We start from the raw sequence: 18,076 nt of genomic DNA, 5'->3' as shown, positions 1-18,076 counted from the left end.
GAGGATAGAAATTATTCATATTTCAAATTTTAGCCAAGATATCAATTCGATACATTTTTTAATACGGAAGCTATACCCAATTCGATCAACTAAACTCCGATCAACTATATTGTGTGGATTAAAATATTTGATGTATTAGAAGTCATAATATAATTTAAAATTTTGTCCATTTTTTAGCTTAAAACATGAAAGAAAAAGTCCTCTCTTTGGCATAAAAGAAGCCCACAAATAAAACATTTTTTTACTAAATTAAAAATCCTTCCTAGTTAAATGGATATTGATGATAACTTCGAACCAAATAAGCAAGACTTCAAAACAAGAAATTCTTCATAGTTGGTTGTATTTAGCTTACTGATATTCGCATTTTTTATCTAATAAAACATGAAACAAGTAAAAGCATGCTAAGTTCGGCCGAACCGAACCTTATATACCCTCCACCATTGATCGCATTTGTCTAGTTCTTTTCCCGGCATCTCTTCTTAGCCAAAAAGAGGATAAAAGAAAAGATTTGCTCTCCTATTAGAGCGATATCAAGATATGGTCCGGTTCGGACCACAATTAAACTATATGTTGTAGACCTGTGTAAAATATCAGCCAATTCGAATAAAAATTGCGCCCTATGGGGGCTCAAGACGTAAAATAGAGAGATCGATTTATATGGGAGCTGTATCAGGCTATAGACCGATTCAGACCATAATAAACACGTATATTGATGGTCATGAAAAGATCCGTCGTACAAAATTTCAACCAAATCGGATAATGATAATGCGACCTCTCGAGGCTCAAGAAGTCAAGATCCCAGATCGGTTTATATGGCAGCTATATCAGGTTAATAACCGATTTGAACCCTATTTGGCACAGTTGTTGAAAGACATAATAAAATACGTCATGCAAAATTTCAGCCAAATCCGATAGGAATAGCGTCCTCTAGAAGCTCAAGAAGTCAAGTCCTCAGATCGGTTATTATGACAGCTATATCAGGTTATGGATCGATTTGAACCATACTTGGCACAGATATTAGAAGTCATAACAAAATACTTCGTGCAAAATTTCATTCCAATCGGATAAGAATTGCGCCATATAGATGCTCAAGAAATCAAGATTCCAACCGACCTACACTAATAAAAAGTATTTGTGCAAAATTTCAAGCGGCTAGCTTTACTCCTTCGAAAGTTAGTTAACCATACTTGATACAGTTGTCGGATATAATAACAAAACACGTCGTGGGAAATTTTATTCCAATCGGATAAGAATTGCGCCCTCTAGAGGCTCAAGAAGTCAAGATTCCAGATCGGTTTATGTGGCAGCTATATCAAAACATGGACCGATATAGCCCATTTACAATCCCAACCGACCTACACCAATAAAAAGTATTTGTGCAAAATTTTAAGCGGCTAGCTTTACTCCTTCGAAAGTTAGCGTGCTTTCGACAGACAGACGGACGGACGGACGGACGGACATGGCTATATGGAAGTTAAAATCACATGACGATCAAGAATATATTTACTTTATGGGGTCTCAGACGAATATTTCGAGTAGTTACAAACAGAATGACGAAATTAGTATACCCCCATCCTATGGTGGAGGGTATAAAAACCAGTAAGGATAGACAAAAGTCGGGCGGTCCCGATTGTATAATACCCTACACCTACCCTATAAGTATAATGTGGGAGCTATATCCAATTCTGAACCAATTTTGATTACCTCGGCGAGCAAATATGTTCAAACTGTAATAACTACGGTTAGAAAATGATAACATTATTGCAAATTGCCCAAAATCTGACGAACGTATATATAGGAGCTATATCTAATTCTGAACCGATTTCGAGCAAACTTCTCAGATAATGTGGTAGTTGTCGAGGAAAGCATTGTGCAAAATTTTGGCAAGATTGGTCAAACAATGCGCTTGCAGTAACTCTTGGGGTGAAAATCTGTCGATATACATATATGACAGCTATTTCTAAATCTGGCCCGATTTCTATGAAATTCACCACTAGTATCGAGAGTCATAAGAAAATTCATTCTCCAAAATTTCGAAAGTATCTATTTAAAACTGAGCACTTTCTTGCAATATTTCTCAAAATCGGACGAACAATATATAGGAGCTATACCATATATAAGAAAATCCTTCCTGCCAAATTTTTAGAGAATCGGTTTACAAAAGACCATTTTATTGCAATATTACTGCAAATCGGACGAACATATATATGGGAGCTATATCTTAATCTGAACTGATTTCGAGCAAACTTCTCCCATACTGTGACAGTCGTTGAGGAAAGCGTTGTACGAAGTTTTCACCAGTAATGTCGAGAGTCATAAAAAAATCCTTCCTGCCAAATTTCGAGAGAATTGTTAACAAATGACCATTTTATTGCATTATTACTAAAAATCGGACTAGCTATATCCAAATCTGAACCGATTTTTCCCAATTTCAATAGGCTTCGTCCTTAGGCCGAAAAACATGCCTGTACCAAATTTTAATGCGATCGGATTAAAACTGCGACCTGTACTTTGTACACAACTTTGTACAAAATTAACATGGACAGACAGACGGACGGACAGACGGACATAGATAAATCGAATAAGAAAGTGATTCTGAATCGATCGGTATACTTATCAATGGGTCTATCTCTCTTCTTTTTGGGTGTTACAAACAAATTCACTAAGTTATAACACCCTGTACCACAGTAGTGGTGTAGGGTATAATTATAGCTTTTGATCCCACGTTTCGTCACTTTTTTGGTGACTTCACCAGGAGATTATGTCTATTTAAATAAATAAAAATATTACAGCTTTACATTCTATAGTTTGTTTTACAGCCTTGCAATTTCATTACTCTTAGGTTCTTTAAATTCAAGTTGTTTTGTTTAACGGACACAACCTTTCATATAAAACTTTCTTTGCTTAATTTCACTCCGCAAATAATTAATATTTTTCTTTTTCTAAAAAACAGTCCTCCGGCCTTCACCGTCAAATCGTTTGCCCTTTCCTTCCCCCTTACTCCGTTAGTGTCCGGAACCCAAACGATGTTAATCTCCTTCGTACACTGCAGAACTGTCCATAAAGATGTTCACACTCGACGTCCTTGTGTTAGCACCACACCACTTCACGCATTCCGTGATCGCCCGGATCTCCGCCTGTAGGACCGTATTATGGTCAGGCAGTCTAAAACAGATCTCAGTCCCTGGGTTCTTAATGTAGACCCCAGGCCTACTCTGTCCTCTAGCTTTGATCCATCCGTGTAACATGATCTTCCAGACGGCAATACAAGGGGTTCCGTCAATCCAAGAGTGTGCCGTTTGCAGCAGCGCCCCGCACTCGACCTCAAGGTTCATCTCTGGTATCCGATCGGAAACCTCTTCTAATCCATTCAGGTTTCCTATTACACCGCGATGGTATGAGCTGCTCCCATTCTCAACCCATTCTCACATCGCCTTAAGCCTCATAGCCGCAGTGGCTGCCTCACACTTAATCTGTATGTCAATGGGTCAGATATCTAGAATAGTCTCCAGTGGCCTAGTGGGCGTGGTCCTCATCGCTCCGCCTATGCCAAGACAACATGTTTTCTGCACCTGTTGTATGGTCCTTATGTTGCACTTTATCTCAATGGCAGTCCACCAAACTATTGAGGCATAAGTAGGCATTGGTCTACTCATGCTCCTGTAAGGCCAGTGGACTATCCTTGGATTCAGGCCCCATTTCGAGCCTACGACCCGTTTACATAGTACCCAACATCTGTGAGACTTCTCAGTACGCTCCTGAATGTTACACTTCCAATTCAGTTTCCTATCCAAGATCACTCCTAAGTATTTGACCTTGTCAGATATCGAAATCGTTTTATTGAGGAAACGCGGTGCGTTAAATTGGCCCACCATCGATCTTCTTCCTTGTGAACAGGCATATTTCAGTCTTTTTGGGTTAGCATTAAGATCCCTGGGTCTAGCACAGTCATATGGCATATGCAAGACCCTTCGGCCCTTCTGCACAGCTGGTTCAGATCCTTGCCATTAAGTAGTATTATAACATCGTCTGCAAAGCAGAGGGGTTCAAATCCCTCATCAGTCATCATCCGTAATTTATGGTGGTCACCCAAAGGAGTGGCGATAAAATGCCCCCTGTGGCGTGCCCTGTGCCACTTTCTCCCTTATATTTATATCATGAGACCCGCAATTTATCCATCTGTTCCTTAGCATATGGTTCATCCAGCCTCTAGGACCCGGTTCACCCGGTACTGGTCTCAGGATTGGATCAATGTGTCGGTCCGCAAATTATTAAACGCCCCTTCGATTTCAATACAAACCACTAATGTGTCGTCTTTGCATCGAAGGATTTATTCATATCCTCGTGTAGGGCAGTCTCCACCGACCATCTCTTGACATTGGCATGCTGTTTATATTTGAGCAGTTCGCTAGATGTCCTAGTATTTATCATGGTATCTACAATACGTTCCATGGTTTTGAGTAGAAAGGATGTAAGGCTTATATGCCTTTGGTGTCGCATAACTTGCCTTTCCGGGCTTGGGTATAAATACCACCCTTGCGTCCTGCCAGGGTTTCGGAGTATATGCAAGTACTAAGCACGCCCTAAAATAGTGGCCAGATGAGGCACCAGATAGTTGGCTTCCTTTTGTAGTAACGCCGGAAATATTCCATCAGGTCCGGTTGACTTAAATGGTTTGAAGCTCCTCAAGGCTTCCTTGACCAAAACTTCCATTATGATAAGCCTTCGATCAACCTCATTATTCCAAGATTCCAGTGTCTCGTGAGTTCCATCGAATCCTGTGGAAAATGCGTTCTCATCAAAAGCCTCAACATGTGCCCCATTGTCTCTGCTCTCACTCTCATGTCATTTATTACCGTTTCATTTTGGAAATGGGTTTTTGAGAGAAACTTTTTCATCTTGGCGGCGTCATTAACGCTATCGACCTGGTCACAGAAAAGCTTCCAGAAGGCACGTTTTGTCGCTCTGGTAATCTTATTGTACTCTTTGAGGAGTATGTAATACACTTCCGAAAATACTTCTGCTTTTTTACGACGTGCTCTGTTATAAAGTCTGTGGACCTCTTTCCCAATGTTGCGAATCTCCCCGGTCATCAAGGGTTTTTCTTGGTTTGATTTCCTTTCTCGAAGAGGACAACTATCTTCGAAAGACTCTACTAGTGCAGTCGAAATCCTGTTGACATTGTCGTCAATATCTTCTATGCTTGGACAATCTAAATTATCGTGCCCAAGTTGTCTTCTAAGTTGTCTTCCGAATTTTGGCCAGTTGGTTTTCAACTTATTAAGGAAGCTTATCGGATTCGACACTGCTTGTGCTATTCTAAACCTAATGTAGCCATGGTCTGAGAAGGAATGCTCCATGGAGACAATCCAATCCTAACCTCATCGATTAGATTTTCCGAACATATTGTCACATCGAAAACCTCCTACCTTATCCTATTAACAAAGGTAGCGGTGTTACCAATATTAAGTGTTGTTAGGTAGTAAGTATTTAAGAATTCTGCCGGGGCTTGGTCCCGCCTATTATGCTATGCTGCTTTCTGCAATCAATCATCGGTTAAGTCCAGTTTTTCTTTTTTTTATACCCACCACCGAAGGATAGGGGGTATATTCATTTAGTCATTCCGTTTGCAACACATCGAAATATCAATTTCCGACCCTACAAAGTATATATATTTCGGATCGTCTTAAAATTCTAAGACGATTTAACGATGTCCGTGTGTCTGTCCGTCTATCCGTCTGTTTGTCTGTCCGTCTGTTGTAATCACTCTAGAGCCTTCAAAAATTGAGATATTGAGCTGAAATTTGGCACAGATACGACTTTTTGATGCACGCTGGTTAAGTTCTTGAACGGGCCAAATCGGACCATATTTGAATATAGCTGCTATATAGACCGATTTTCCGATAAAGGGTCTAATGCCTATAAAAACATTATTTTTCATCCGATTTTGCTGAATTTTGAATCAGTGAGTAGTTTGGGGCTCCCGACAACTGACCAAACACGGTTCAGATCGGACTATATTTAGGTATAGCTACCATATAGACTGATCTCCAGATAAAGGCTCTGAAAACCATAAAAGCTTTATTTATCACCCGATTTCGCTGAAATTTACAACAGTGGGTTATTTCAAGCCTTCCAACATCTAACCTAAATATGGATTAGATCGGTCCATATTAAGATATAGCTGCCATGTAGACCGATCTCCCGATAAAGGGTCTAAAGCCCATAAAAGCTACATTTATTACCCGATTTCGCTGTAGTGCGCAGTTTTAGGCCTCCCAACATCCGACCCAAATATGGTACAGATAGGACTATATTTAGATACAGCTGTCATATATTTACATACAGCTGTCAAAGCAAACTTGTGGTGCAGAAAATCCACATCGAAAATCGTAAAAAAGTCGTCGCAAAAATGTTTTCGCTTTAAGTCAACTTTTCTAACGTTTTCCTAAACACGTTTTTATCCCATTTTCATTTCTTTATAGCAAGAGTGTGCTGCTGCATCCTGTATTGGGTGTTTATCGTGCCAGGGTAACACTGTATTACCACTATCCTCATTGCCAACAAACGATTTCGATTGCGGTTCCTGTTTCGATCCCATTGTTGCCGTCGATCTTGGTGGACCTGCACAAAATAATTCACAAGTTATTCTAAACAGCACTGGCAGTGGTGGTAGTGGAAATACTTGCGCTTCAAATTTTTGGTCCACCGACGAGATGGCATCAACATTTCCAGGACTGCCAGCTTTAGACATCGATCCCTTACCCAGCCTCTTTCCCTTCTCACCGTGTGGTGCATCCTACAACTTCTCAGCCAATCCTCATCATCAAGCTTCACTCTCGTACACCGTACATCCCCATCAAATGTTAATATCGCCCAATGGCCATCAACAAACAGCTGTAACCTCATCCGCACCCTCAACACCGGTACCCTCTGGGGGCCAGCAACAGTCTTTATCGCACAGTAATTCATTAAATTCGACGGCAGCCCAGGCATGCTATTACGATCCTATGAATACATCGGGGAATGTTGTCTCAGCGACATCGGCGGCCAGCAACTCATGTGCCCTGCAGCATATGAACACAACGGCCGGTGCTAGTGGAGCTGGTGCGGCAGCTTTATATCCCAGTATGAGTGTCAATGTCAGTATGAATATGACCATGCATGGTTATGGTGCTACCGATGCTACAATGCCTATGCAGTGTTCCCAGGTGTGTATACCAATAAGCTTTACCTGGGCACAATATACTTAAATATATATTTTTGGAATTTATTTCAGATGCAGTGGGCTCCCACTAATTCTTCGTCAGCTGTAAATGTTTTATATCCCCCACTCTTAAGTCCCTCGCATTATCCAGGAGCTGCCACATACTCATTTACAGCGGACTTCCGTTCCCCTACGCTGCAGTCAAATCACAATCAAAACCATTCCAATATGCTGTCCTCCCTGCCAGATACGTTAGAAAAGGACTCCTCACCATCCCCAATGCCTCCAATGGATGCTATTTCGCCGAAAAGTTTCTATACAAGCACACAAGTGGGTCAAAGCTATTCCCCACCCACAAAAAGTCCAACTATATTTACACAAATACGAGACACAAAACCGTTCAACCAACTGACCGGCATTCCAACGACCTCTGGTGTGGCCAGCGGTTATGAGGACGATGACAGCAACGAAGAAGGTTCCGATTCCAAGCCCAACCTGTGTCGCTTATGTGGCAAAACATATGCCAGACCCAGTACGCTAAAGACTCATTTGCGAACTCATTCGGGCGAACGGCCCTACCGATGTCCGGATTGCAACAAAAGTTTCTCACAGGCCGCCAATCTCACAGCTCATGTACGCACACATACTGGTCAAAAGCCATTTCGATGTCCAATTTGTGATAGACGTTTCTCACAGAGTTCCAGTGTCACTACGCACATGAGAACCCATTCGGGTGAGCGTCCCTATCGATGTAACGCTTGCAAAAAATCCTTTTCGGATAGTTCAACGCTAACCAAACATCTGCGCATACATAGCGGCGAGAAACCGTATCAGTGTAAATTATGTCTACTGAGGTGAGTCGAATATTTTCTTATATATAAAGTCAAAGTGCGTTTGTTTTCTCCGTATAGCCCCAACCACGGCTGCTTCGATTTTGTTGACATTTTCACGATTGCTTAGGAGCGCCTGAAATTAATAATAGCCTCTATAATTTATTGATATCTGAAGGGGCGGAGCGTACTCTCCGCCTAACCTAATTCTTCAAAATGCTGTATGTCAACGATGGGTGGACTGATTTAGACGAATTTTTGTTTGTTCCCTAATAGTAACCTAAAAACACAAATCTAATAGCCATACGTATACGAGGTAAAGCAACTAAGGAAAACGCCCCACATCAAACGCCCAGATAGACATATAAACTGAAATATTAGACTTAAATGAAAGATTTCTGGCAGTAGACTACGAATTTGATATTAAAAATTGGAGATATGTGGGCAACCCTTCCCCTTAGTTGACATTTAGAACGATTGAGACAATATGGGACTCAAGTGAAAAGTATTTAGTAGAAAAGTACAAATATGAGTATGAATTTGAGGATCCCCCTTCCTAGGATCGACCAAGAGGACATATAAACCAATCCGGATAATATGATCTCAAATGAAAGAAGATATTTGAAAGTGGAATACGAACTTAATGTTAAAATCTTAGACCAAGTTTCAGGAATCCACCCCACCATCTCTTCCAGATATATCTCGGCCCGTTGCTCGTGTGGCACGTTACACCGTCTTGTTGAAAGTAACCGTAGTTCAAATCAATTCCAACCATAAACAATTATTAATCATCTCTCGACCGCACAATCCATTCAACGTAACTGTTGATCCAACGTCATTTTCGAAAAGTAAGGTCCAATGACATCGCCGAACCGTAAACCGTACCAAACAGTCGCTCGTTGAGGATAGAAAGCCTTATCTGAACTCAACAATAACTCTTGGGTATTCCGAGTCCCAGATGCGACAATTTTGATTGTTTACGCAACCACCGAGGTGGAAATGGGACTCATCATTCATAGAGATGGGTGATGGGTAAATAACCAAAAGGTATTTACCCGGTAATTGGGTAAATACCCGGGTAATAACCAATTTACACCCAAAAGCTGGGTATTTATAATTTTGCAAATATCCTGGGTGTAAAAAATTTTAAAAAAAATTTTGTTGATGATTTCGTATTCTTTGTATATGATATATATATATATATATATATATATATATATATATATATATATATATCTGCTATATAGACCGATTTCCAGACTTAAAGTCTTGGTAATTTTTTATCCAATTTTGATGAAATTTGGCACGTTGAGTTCTGGTAGACCCCTATTTATTTCTGTGAAGTGCGGTTCAGATCGGGCTATATTTGGATATAACTGCCCTTAGACCGACCACCCGATCTCCCGATGTAGGGTATGGAGGCCATAAAAGATCCATTTATTACCCGAATTCGATGAAATTTGGCACATCTGTATAGCAGCTATATTCAAATATGGTCCGATCTGGGCGATATTCAACAAAAAGGTTTAGAGGGGTACCGGAACTCGCTGTGCCAAATTTCATTCATAAGATTTCATAAGATGGCCTCAAGCCTTTAGGTCTGGAGATCGGTCTATATAGCGGCTAAATAAAACTAAAATCCAACTTTATGAAATCAGAAGGTCAGGTTTATATATTGGGTTGCCCAAAAATTAATTGCGGATTTTTCATATAGTCGGCGTTGACAAATTTTTTCATAGCTTGTGACTCTGTAATTGCATTTTTTCTTCTGTCAGTTATCAGCGGTTACTTTTAGCTTGCTTTAGAAAAAAACTGTAAAAAAGTATATTTGATTAAAGTTCATTCTAAGTTTTATTAAAAATGCATTTACTTTCTTTTAAAAAAATCCGCAATTACTTTTTGGGCAACCCAATACAATACAAAGAATACGAAATCATCAAAAATTGCTTGAAAAATTGTTTATACCCAAGATATTTGCAAAATTATAAATACCCAAAAAAATATATTGGATATTTGCCCAATAAATACCCAAACGTTGGGTATTTACCCGGTAGAAACCCATCTCTAATTTCAATGCATTGTTGAATCGTGCATATTTCTATTGTATACCCACCGCCATTGTCATTTCGCTTATAATTCCTCGAAATATTGATCTGCGACCCCATAGAGTATATATAGATGGTGCCTCCGTCGGTCGAAATCACGATAGCGGTCGAATGGATCATGAAATTGAGATTGAAATTTTGCACAGAGACTTACAATTGATGTAGGTCATTTGAGATTTCAAATGGGCCATATCGGTTCAGATTGGGTATAGCTTCGTTATAAACCGATCTCCTGATTTCATTTTATGAGCATCTGGAAGCCGCAGTTTTTGTCCGATTCGACTGAGATTTTGCACAAAGCGCTTTGTTATGACATCCAACAACTGTGCCAAGTACGTCCAAATTGCTTAAAAGCGTGATATATGTAGCTCCCACATTAACCGATCCCCCAATTTGACTTAGCCGGATGCCGCAATTGTTAATCGACTAGGCTGCAATTTTGCACGGTGTGTTTTGTTATGACTTCCAACACCTGTGCCTGATACGGTTCAAAGCGGCGTATAACCTGAACTAGCGCCCATATAAACCGATCTCACGATTAGTTTTCTACAGCCCCTTGAAACTTCAATTTATGCCGGATTTTCAGAAATTTGGTACGTAAAATTCCCATTTGTCTTCAACTAAATTCATTTGTGGAAATTTTTTGCAGAATTCATATTGATGGGTTGCCAAGAATCAGCCCGGCCGAACTTGAAACATATTTACTTATTATTAATGGCGTAGTTTCTACTTGCCGAAATACGGGATGATTCAAAATAACAGCCCTTGCTTAAAAACCCTTGGCATATTGTGGTGTTATACAATAGGTTCTTAAAAAAGTTTAACTGGGAGATAGGTAGGCCGCTATATCCAAGCGTAGAGGGATTAAACCATTATTTTATTTTGGTAATATACTACCGTAGCGCAGAGGTTAGCATGTCCGCCTCTGACGCTACACGCCTGGGTTCGAATCTTGGCGAGTCCATCAGAAAAAATTTTCAGCGGTGGTTTTCCCCTCCTAATGCTGACAACATTTGTGAGGTACTATACTGTGTAAAACTTCTCTCCAAAGAGGTGTCGCACTGCGGCACGCCGTTCGGACTCGGCTATAAAAAGGAGGAAAAAAGGAAATTGGACTGCACTCATTGATATGTGAGAAGTTTGCTCCGGTTCCTTAGTGGAACCTTCATGGGCAAAATTTGCAATTTGCAATATACTAATTTACGTCAGAATATAAAACTGCACATGTTTCTCCTGGTCTTGTCTTTCTTACATCATTTAAAGTTACACCCAATGGGTGCCATAAATAAATGTTCCACTTGAAAGAAAGTCATAAGGGAGACACAAAAATACTCCTCTATTATATATACTTATTACATGTTTCTTCTGTTTTTTTGCAGGTTTTCCCAATCTGGAAATTTAAATCGACACATGCGCGTACATTCTACCAATAACAATGGCAGCAATTTGCTAACATGACAAAAGCCACGTGGAGGAGGTGGATTTCAACACTATCATCCCCACAATCATCCACACGCTTACGCACATCATCATACACATGCCGCAGCAGCGGCTGCAGTCGCCGCTGCCTCCATACATCCAACGCATCCATTCAATGCCAGTAACTATGGCGATTATGTCAATCATCCACATACCCATCCCCATGCACATCATCATCATCACCACCATCATCCCCATGGCCATCATGGCATCGGTGACTATGCCACATCCGGTTCACAAAACTATTCAGGGTATTATTTGTGTGCTGCATTGAATAAGCCCAAATTGGAAAGATTCTATTAGGACACACACTCTTCCTTCTTTAAATACCCAAAGGTAACATTCAAATTAAACAAGAAATACAGCAACAAAACACTTAAGTCAAAAGAAATCAACGAATATATAGCAAAGAGATAATTAATTAAATCAAAATCGGTATAGAGACATCTGAAGTATCCAAATCTAAAATTAGTAGGCTTACGTTTTTAAGAAATTTTTTGTAATTTCCAATTTATACCATATGAGGAAAGCACATCAAGTTGTTTAAAAGGACATGATGTTCCACATTTCATATATATATATATATATATATATATATATATATATATATATATGGCAGCTACACACAAATATGGTTCGAAGAGTATAATACCGTTCCCTGAGCGATCGGGGGTACAAAAGATCGTATGTGGCTGGAAAAACAACTTTTATGGGCATTCGGGAGATCGATCATCATGGTAGCTACATCAAAATATACATCGATACAACCCATTTTCGAACTGAACTTGTTTGCGTCAAAATACTCCACGACACTTTCAAAATCAATCACGACGTGGTCAAAAGTCATCAAGCTGGCAAAATATTTATAGGTATTCTTAATATGTATTTTCAATTAATGATATTGTCTCCATTCGTTCAAAACCCATCCAACAAAATTTTGCGATCTCGGTCCGACAATTGGATGAATTATTCGGTATTGGATCCGGTGTCTAAACAACATTGTAACTAAAAACGAGAAAAGTGGTTGTCATGTTGTCGGAACGACACGGCTGGATATATTTACGCCATATCGTACGGATGTCGGAGCAAAATTCCAGGGAAATTCGGTTGGGAAATTTTACGTCGTACCGAGTTCGTAGATGATTTCGGTCCGATTTCTTGACGAATGTCTACAAAATGCGGACGATTTTGCGGACGAATCGGTCCGATTTCTTGACGAATGTCTTACAACCGATCAAGCAAATCAAAAATTGCAAGGCAGCAGTTAACGGCACCACACGTAATTAAAAAGTTCGACCGGGCCGAAATCTTATATACCCTCCACCATAGTTCGCATTTGTCGAGTTCTTTGCGCAGTATCTCTTTTAAGGCAAACGAAGAATAATGAATAAGGACGAAGGAGGAGCTATATCAAGTTATAGTGCGATTCGCGGCTCAAGAAGCAAAATCGGGAGATCGGTTTATATGGGAGCTGTATCAAGCTACAGATTGATTCTGACCATATTACACACGTAAGTTGAAGGCCATGGGAGAAGCTGTTGGCCGTTGTACAAATTTTTGCCAAATCGGATGAGAATTGCGCTCTCTAGAGGCTCAAGAAGTCAAGTTCCCAGATCGGTGGATATGGCAGCTATATCAGGTTATGGACTGATTTGGACCATACTTCGCACAAATGTTGGATACCAAAACACCACGTGCAAAATTACAGCCAAATCGGATAAGAATTGCGCCTTCTAAAAGCTCAAGAAATCAAGACCCCAGATCGGTTTATATGGCAGCTATATCAGGTTATAAATCGATTTGAACCATACTTAGCACAGTTGTTGGAAGTGTTATCAAAACACTACGTGCAGTCAAATCGGACTAGAATTGCGCCCTCTAGAGGCTCAAGAAGTCAAGACCCTACATCGGTTTATATGGCAGCTATAACAAAACATGGACCGATTTAGTCCATTTACAATCCCAACCGACCTACACTAATAAAAAGTATTTGTACAAAATTTCAAGCGGCTAGCTTTACGAGTTCGAAAGTTTGCGTGCTTTTGACAGACAGACGGACGGACGGACATGGCTAGATCGACTTAAAATGTCATGACGATCAAGAATATATATACTTTATGGTTTCTTAGACGAATATTTCATGGTGTTACAAACAGAATGACGAAATTAGTATACCCCAACCTATAGTGGAGGGTATAAAAAAACACATAAAGCCACCACTTTATACATTCCACACACGTGGTAACGTAATGTTGCTTACAAAAATAAAAATGAACCAAACAAAACATTCCTCCAACTGGCCATGCAGAAATCGTTACGATTTCGTTGTCGGGACAGAAACAAAAAATCCCTCAGACGGATTTATTTCAGGATTTGATAAGAATTGCCGTATGTTTCATCCGACTACGTGCAGACATGTCGGACGTCAGACAAAGTCGGATCATATTGTTAGCTGAGAACTTTTCAACAATATTTTCTAACAGTGTGTATCCTCAATTTTAAAAACTGTAGCGTTCTTACCATGGACAGACGGATGGACGGACATGACTAGATCCAAACCAAAAATGTATACATACATATATACATAGCAGAGTCGAAAATTGATATTTCGATGCACTGCACTGTGGTCCCTAATTATGCACCAGCAATTGTGAGGGCATTAAAACTAAGTTGAAAAAATTTTAAGTCTATATGATCTATGCCATGCCTACTTTTAACTGTGAGCGTTTAATTGACCTACTCCGAGTTATTATCCAACTTGGCTAAAATTGTGCATACTGACCTCGCCTATGACTGCTAACATCCACTCCAAATATGATTCAAATTGGTCCATATAATATATAATAGAGCACCCACCACCGTAGCGCAGTGGTTAGCATGTCCGCCTATGACGCTGAACGCCCGGGTTCGAATCCTGGCGAGACCATCAGAAAAAATTTTCAGCGGTGGTTTTCCCCTTCTAATACTGGCAACATTTGTGACGTACTATGCCATGTAAAACTTCTCTCCAAAGAGGTGTCGCACTGAGGCACACCGTTTGGACTCGGCTATAAAATGGAGGCCCCTTATCATTGAGCTTAAACTTGAATCGGACTGCACTCATTGATATGTGAGAAGTTTGCCCCTGTTCCTTAGTGGAATGTTCATGGGCAAAATTTACGTTTTGCTCCCATATAAACCGATCTCCCGATAAGACTTCTTAAGCCCCTAAATGGCGCAATACTTATCCGATTTGGCGGAAATTTGGAACGCAGTGTACTGCTATAACTTCCAACAATCGTGCCAAGTACGGTCCAAATTGGTATACATTCTGGTATAGCTCCCATATAACCTATCTCTCGATTTGAGAAGCCTGTGGGTAAAATTTTAGCCAATTCGAATAATAATAATTGCGCTCCGTAGGGGCCCAAGATATCAACACGGAGATTGGTTTATATGAGAGCTATATCTAAATATTTACCTATTTTAATATTTACGACAAATTGCTGCAGTTGAAACTAGAGAATATTTAAAGCTTACCGGTCTTAATCACAAAACTTAATCCAGCCTTAAAATAGGTTTATTGGAAAGTTCTATAAAGGAAATCTGTCAAAAAAACCTATTTCAAATCTACATTAGGTTTTGTAGAGTCGGAAAGCGGTTCGGAGCTGAACTCCGATTCCGACTCAATAGTCCGACTACGGCCTCAAAATATTGACTCTGCAGCCCTAAGACGACACACTTTAACACACAAAATTATAGACTGCAACAACAGTTTAGCAAATTTTCGTAATTTCATCTTAGATTGCATCTATGTAAGAACATTTTCCATTTATTTCATTACTCGTATTTTTCATAATTTTGTTAAAAAAAAACCGAACACTTAGGCACCACAAATAACGACAACTTTACCAGAATTACCACTTAGGTCCAATATTTTGTTTCAGAACTTTTCAAAGTCATACCAACAAAATACCGTTGTTTCTTTTTTGCAATTTTTAAGTTCAAAATTCGACTTTTTGCCTGTGGAACTGGTCATAGGGCTCATAGTGCATTGGCGCGACAAAATAATCTACACCCATACTCCCATATAAAAAGTTCAATATTTTTTTATACCCTCCACCATAGGATGGGGGGTATACTAATTTCGTCATTCTGTTTGTAACTACTCGAAATATTCGTCTGAGACCCCATTAAGTATATTTATTCTAGATCGTCGCGAAATTTTATGTCGTCCGTCCGTCTGGCTGTCGAAAGCACGCTAACTTCAGAAGGAGTAAAGCTAGCCGCTTGAAATTTTGCACAAATTCTTATTAGTGTAGGTCGGTTGGTAATGTAAATGGGCCATATCGGCGCAATTCTTATCCGATTTGAATGAATTTTTGCACGACGTGTTTTGTTATGGTATCCAACATGTATGGCTCAAATCGGTCCATAACCTGATATAGCTGCCATATAAACCGATCTTGGGTCTTGATTTCTTGAGCCTCTAGAGTGCGCAATTCTTATCCGATTGGAATGAAATTTTGCACTACGTGTTTTGTTATGATATCCAACAACTGTGCAAAGGATGGTTCAAATCGGTTCATAACCTGATATAGCTGTCATATAAACCGATCTTGGGTCTTGACTTCTTGAACTTCTAGAGGTCGTAATTCCTATCCGATATGGCTGAAATTTTGCATGACGTATTTTATTCTTACTTCCAACAACTGTGTCAAATAAGGTTCAAATCGGTTCATAACCTGATATAGCTGCCAAATAAACCGATCTGGGATCTTGACTTCTTGAGCCTCTAGAGATCGCAATTATTATCCGATTGCCTGAAATTTTGTGTTTATGTGTTTATTATGATCTGAATCGGTCTATAGCCCGATACAGCTCCCATATAAATCGATCTCTCTATTTTACTACTTGAGCCCCCAAAGGGCGCAATTCTTATTCGAATTGGCTGACATTTTACACAGGTCTCCAACATATAATTTAATTGTGGTCCAAACCGGATCATATCTTGATATGGCTCTAATAGCAGAGCAAATCTTTTCCTATATCCTTTTTTGTCTAAGAAGAGATGCCGCGAAAAGAACTCGACAAATACGCTCCATGGTGGAGGGTATACAAGATTCGGCCTGGCCGAACTTGGCACGCTTTTACTTGTTTTAATTATTATATTTGCTATTCGTTATTGATTTTGTTTATGGATACTTCAGATTTCTTATAACTCGTCCACTTAAGTATATTTAAATCTTTAGCATTAATGCTCAAAATCATATTGTATTGCAAAAGAAAAGGTTCTTTAATAGTATAAGTATACTAGTTTTAGGCAAAATAGTGTAAATAGATAAAGAACATACATACTTATATATTCATATATAAAATTGGCATATACATATAATCTATATACATACATATAAATTCTTTAGATGATTGTTGAACAGTTTTTTAGAAGAAAAATTATTGCAAAAATTCCAGTAATAGAATAAGATGAAATTTATAATAAATTTGTATTTGTCAAAAACCAAAATTTTGCGATTAGGCCTTAAGTTTAGGTGGTAAAACAACAAAAACACGCATAATACAAAAAACAATCCCAACAACAAGTTGAAAATGCAACACGCAAGAAATCTGAATAAATTTCCCTACGAGTATTTCATTTTAAGTGTCTGTGTCTGTATCTATCCAAATCACTCACATCCGAATACAATCTTCTCGGAGTCTTATATCGAACATACATAACATATAAATGAATCGATACATTTTACTTAGTTTTAAGTCAGGGTGCTTCGATCATAATTCGTTTATATACACATTCGCTCATACATGTTTCACTTTCATGCTAACTTTAATAATCCATTACAAAAACAAACACAAAATTCAAAAACTAGAATTTCCAATCTCTAGTCAATCTTTAAGCTTAAATATCTCTTAAACTTTTTTTATTATAATATAAAGTGTGGTATTAATAAAAAGAAAAATGCATAAATAAAAACAATTCATTCCATGTAGAAGAAGTTTTTACATTTAACAACTGCGCCCCTCATGAGTTGTCAAAAATGAAACGGTTTGTATGAAAGTAGCTTTGTTAAGTCACATGTTAGGTTACATCGCCAAACGTCACAAGGTAGGTGTACCAAATATACACGTAAACAAGTAAAAAGGCGTTAAGTTCGGCCGGGCCGAACTTTGGATACCCACCACCTCGGGTATATATGTAAACCACCTTTCGTCATAATCCGGTGAAAAATGCACAATTTATGCCCCCATAGCAGCTTTATCGGAATAAGGTCCGATTTGGACCAAATTCGACTCGGATATTAAGAAATCTAATAAGTAAAAGTGATTGTTCAATTTTGTAGAACAAAATATTGGTTTTTATGGTAGCCATATCCAAAAGACTGATCTGAACCATATAGGACACGGATGTTGAAAACCCTATACATAAGTCAATGCTTCAAATTTCAGCGAAATCGGATTAT

The 18,076-nt window shown here is 39.1% G+C and overlaps 1 protein-coding gene across 1 annotated transcript in view; it reads left to right on the top strand.

Moving 5' to 3' along the window:
* LOC106083957 (protein glass) overlaps window positions 1-17,578 on the top strand; it is a 32,600-nt gene extending 15,022 nt beyond the window's left edge. The window contains exons 4-6 of the mRNA XM_013247289.2: window positions 6,486-7,211; window positions 7,280-8,061; window positions 11,522-17,578. Coding sequence (XP_013102743.1) covers window positions 6,486-7,211; window positions 7,280-8,061; window positions 11,522-11,600 — 1,587 coding nt within the window. The 3' untranslated portion in view covers window positions 11,601-17,578. The remainder of the gene's footprint in view (window positions 1-6,485; window positions 7,212-7,279; window positions 8,062-11,521) is intronic.
* Window positions 17,579-18,076: the final 498 nt, after the last annotated feature.

The sequence above is a fragment of the Stomoxys calcitrans genome, chromosome 2, assembly GCF_963082655.1.
Source record: "Stomoxys calcitrans chromosome 2, idStoCalc2.1, whole genome shotgun sequence".
Lineage (NCBI taxonomy): Eukaryota > Metazoa > Arthropoda > Insecta > Diptera > Muscidae > Stomoxys > Stomoxys calcitrans.
The sequence above is the reverse complement of the archived record's forward strand: the minus strand, read 5'-3'. Positions and strand labels throughout refer to the sequence as shown.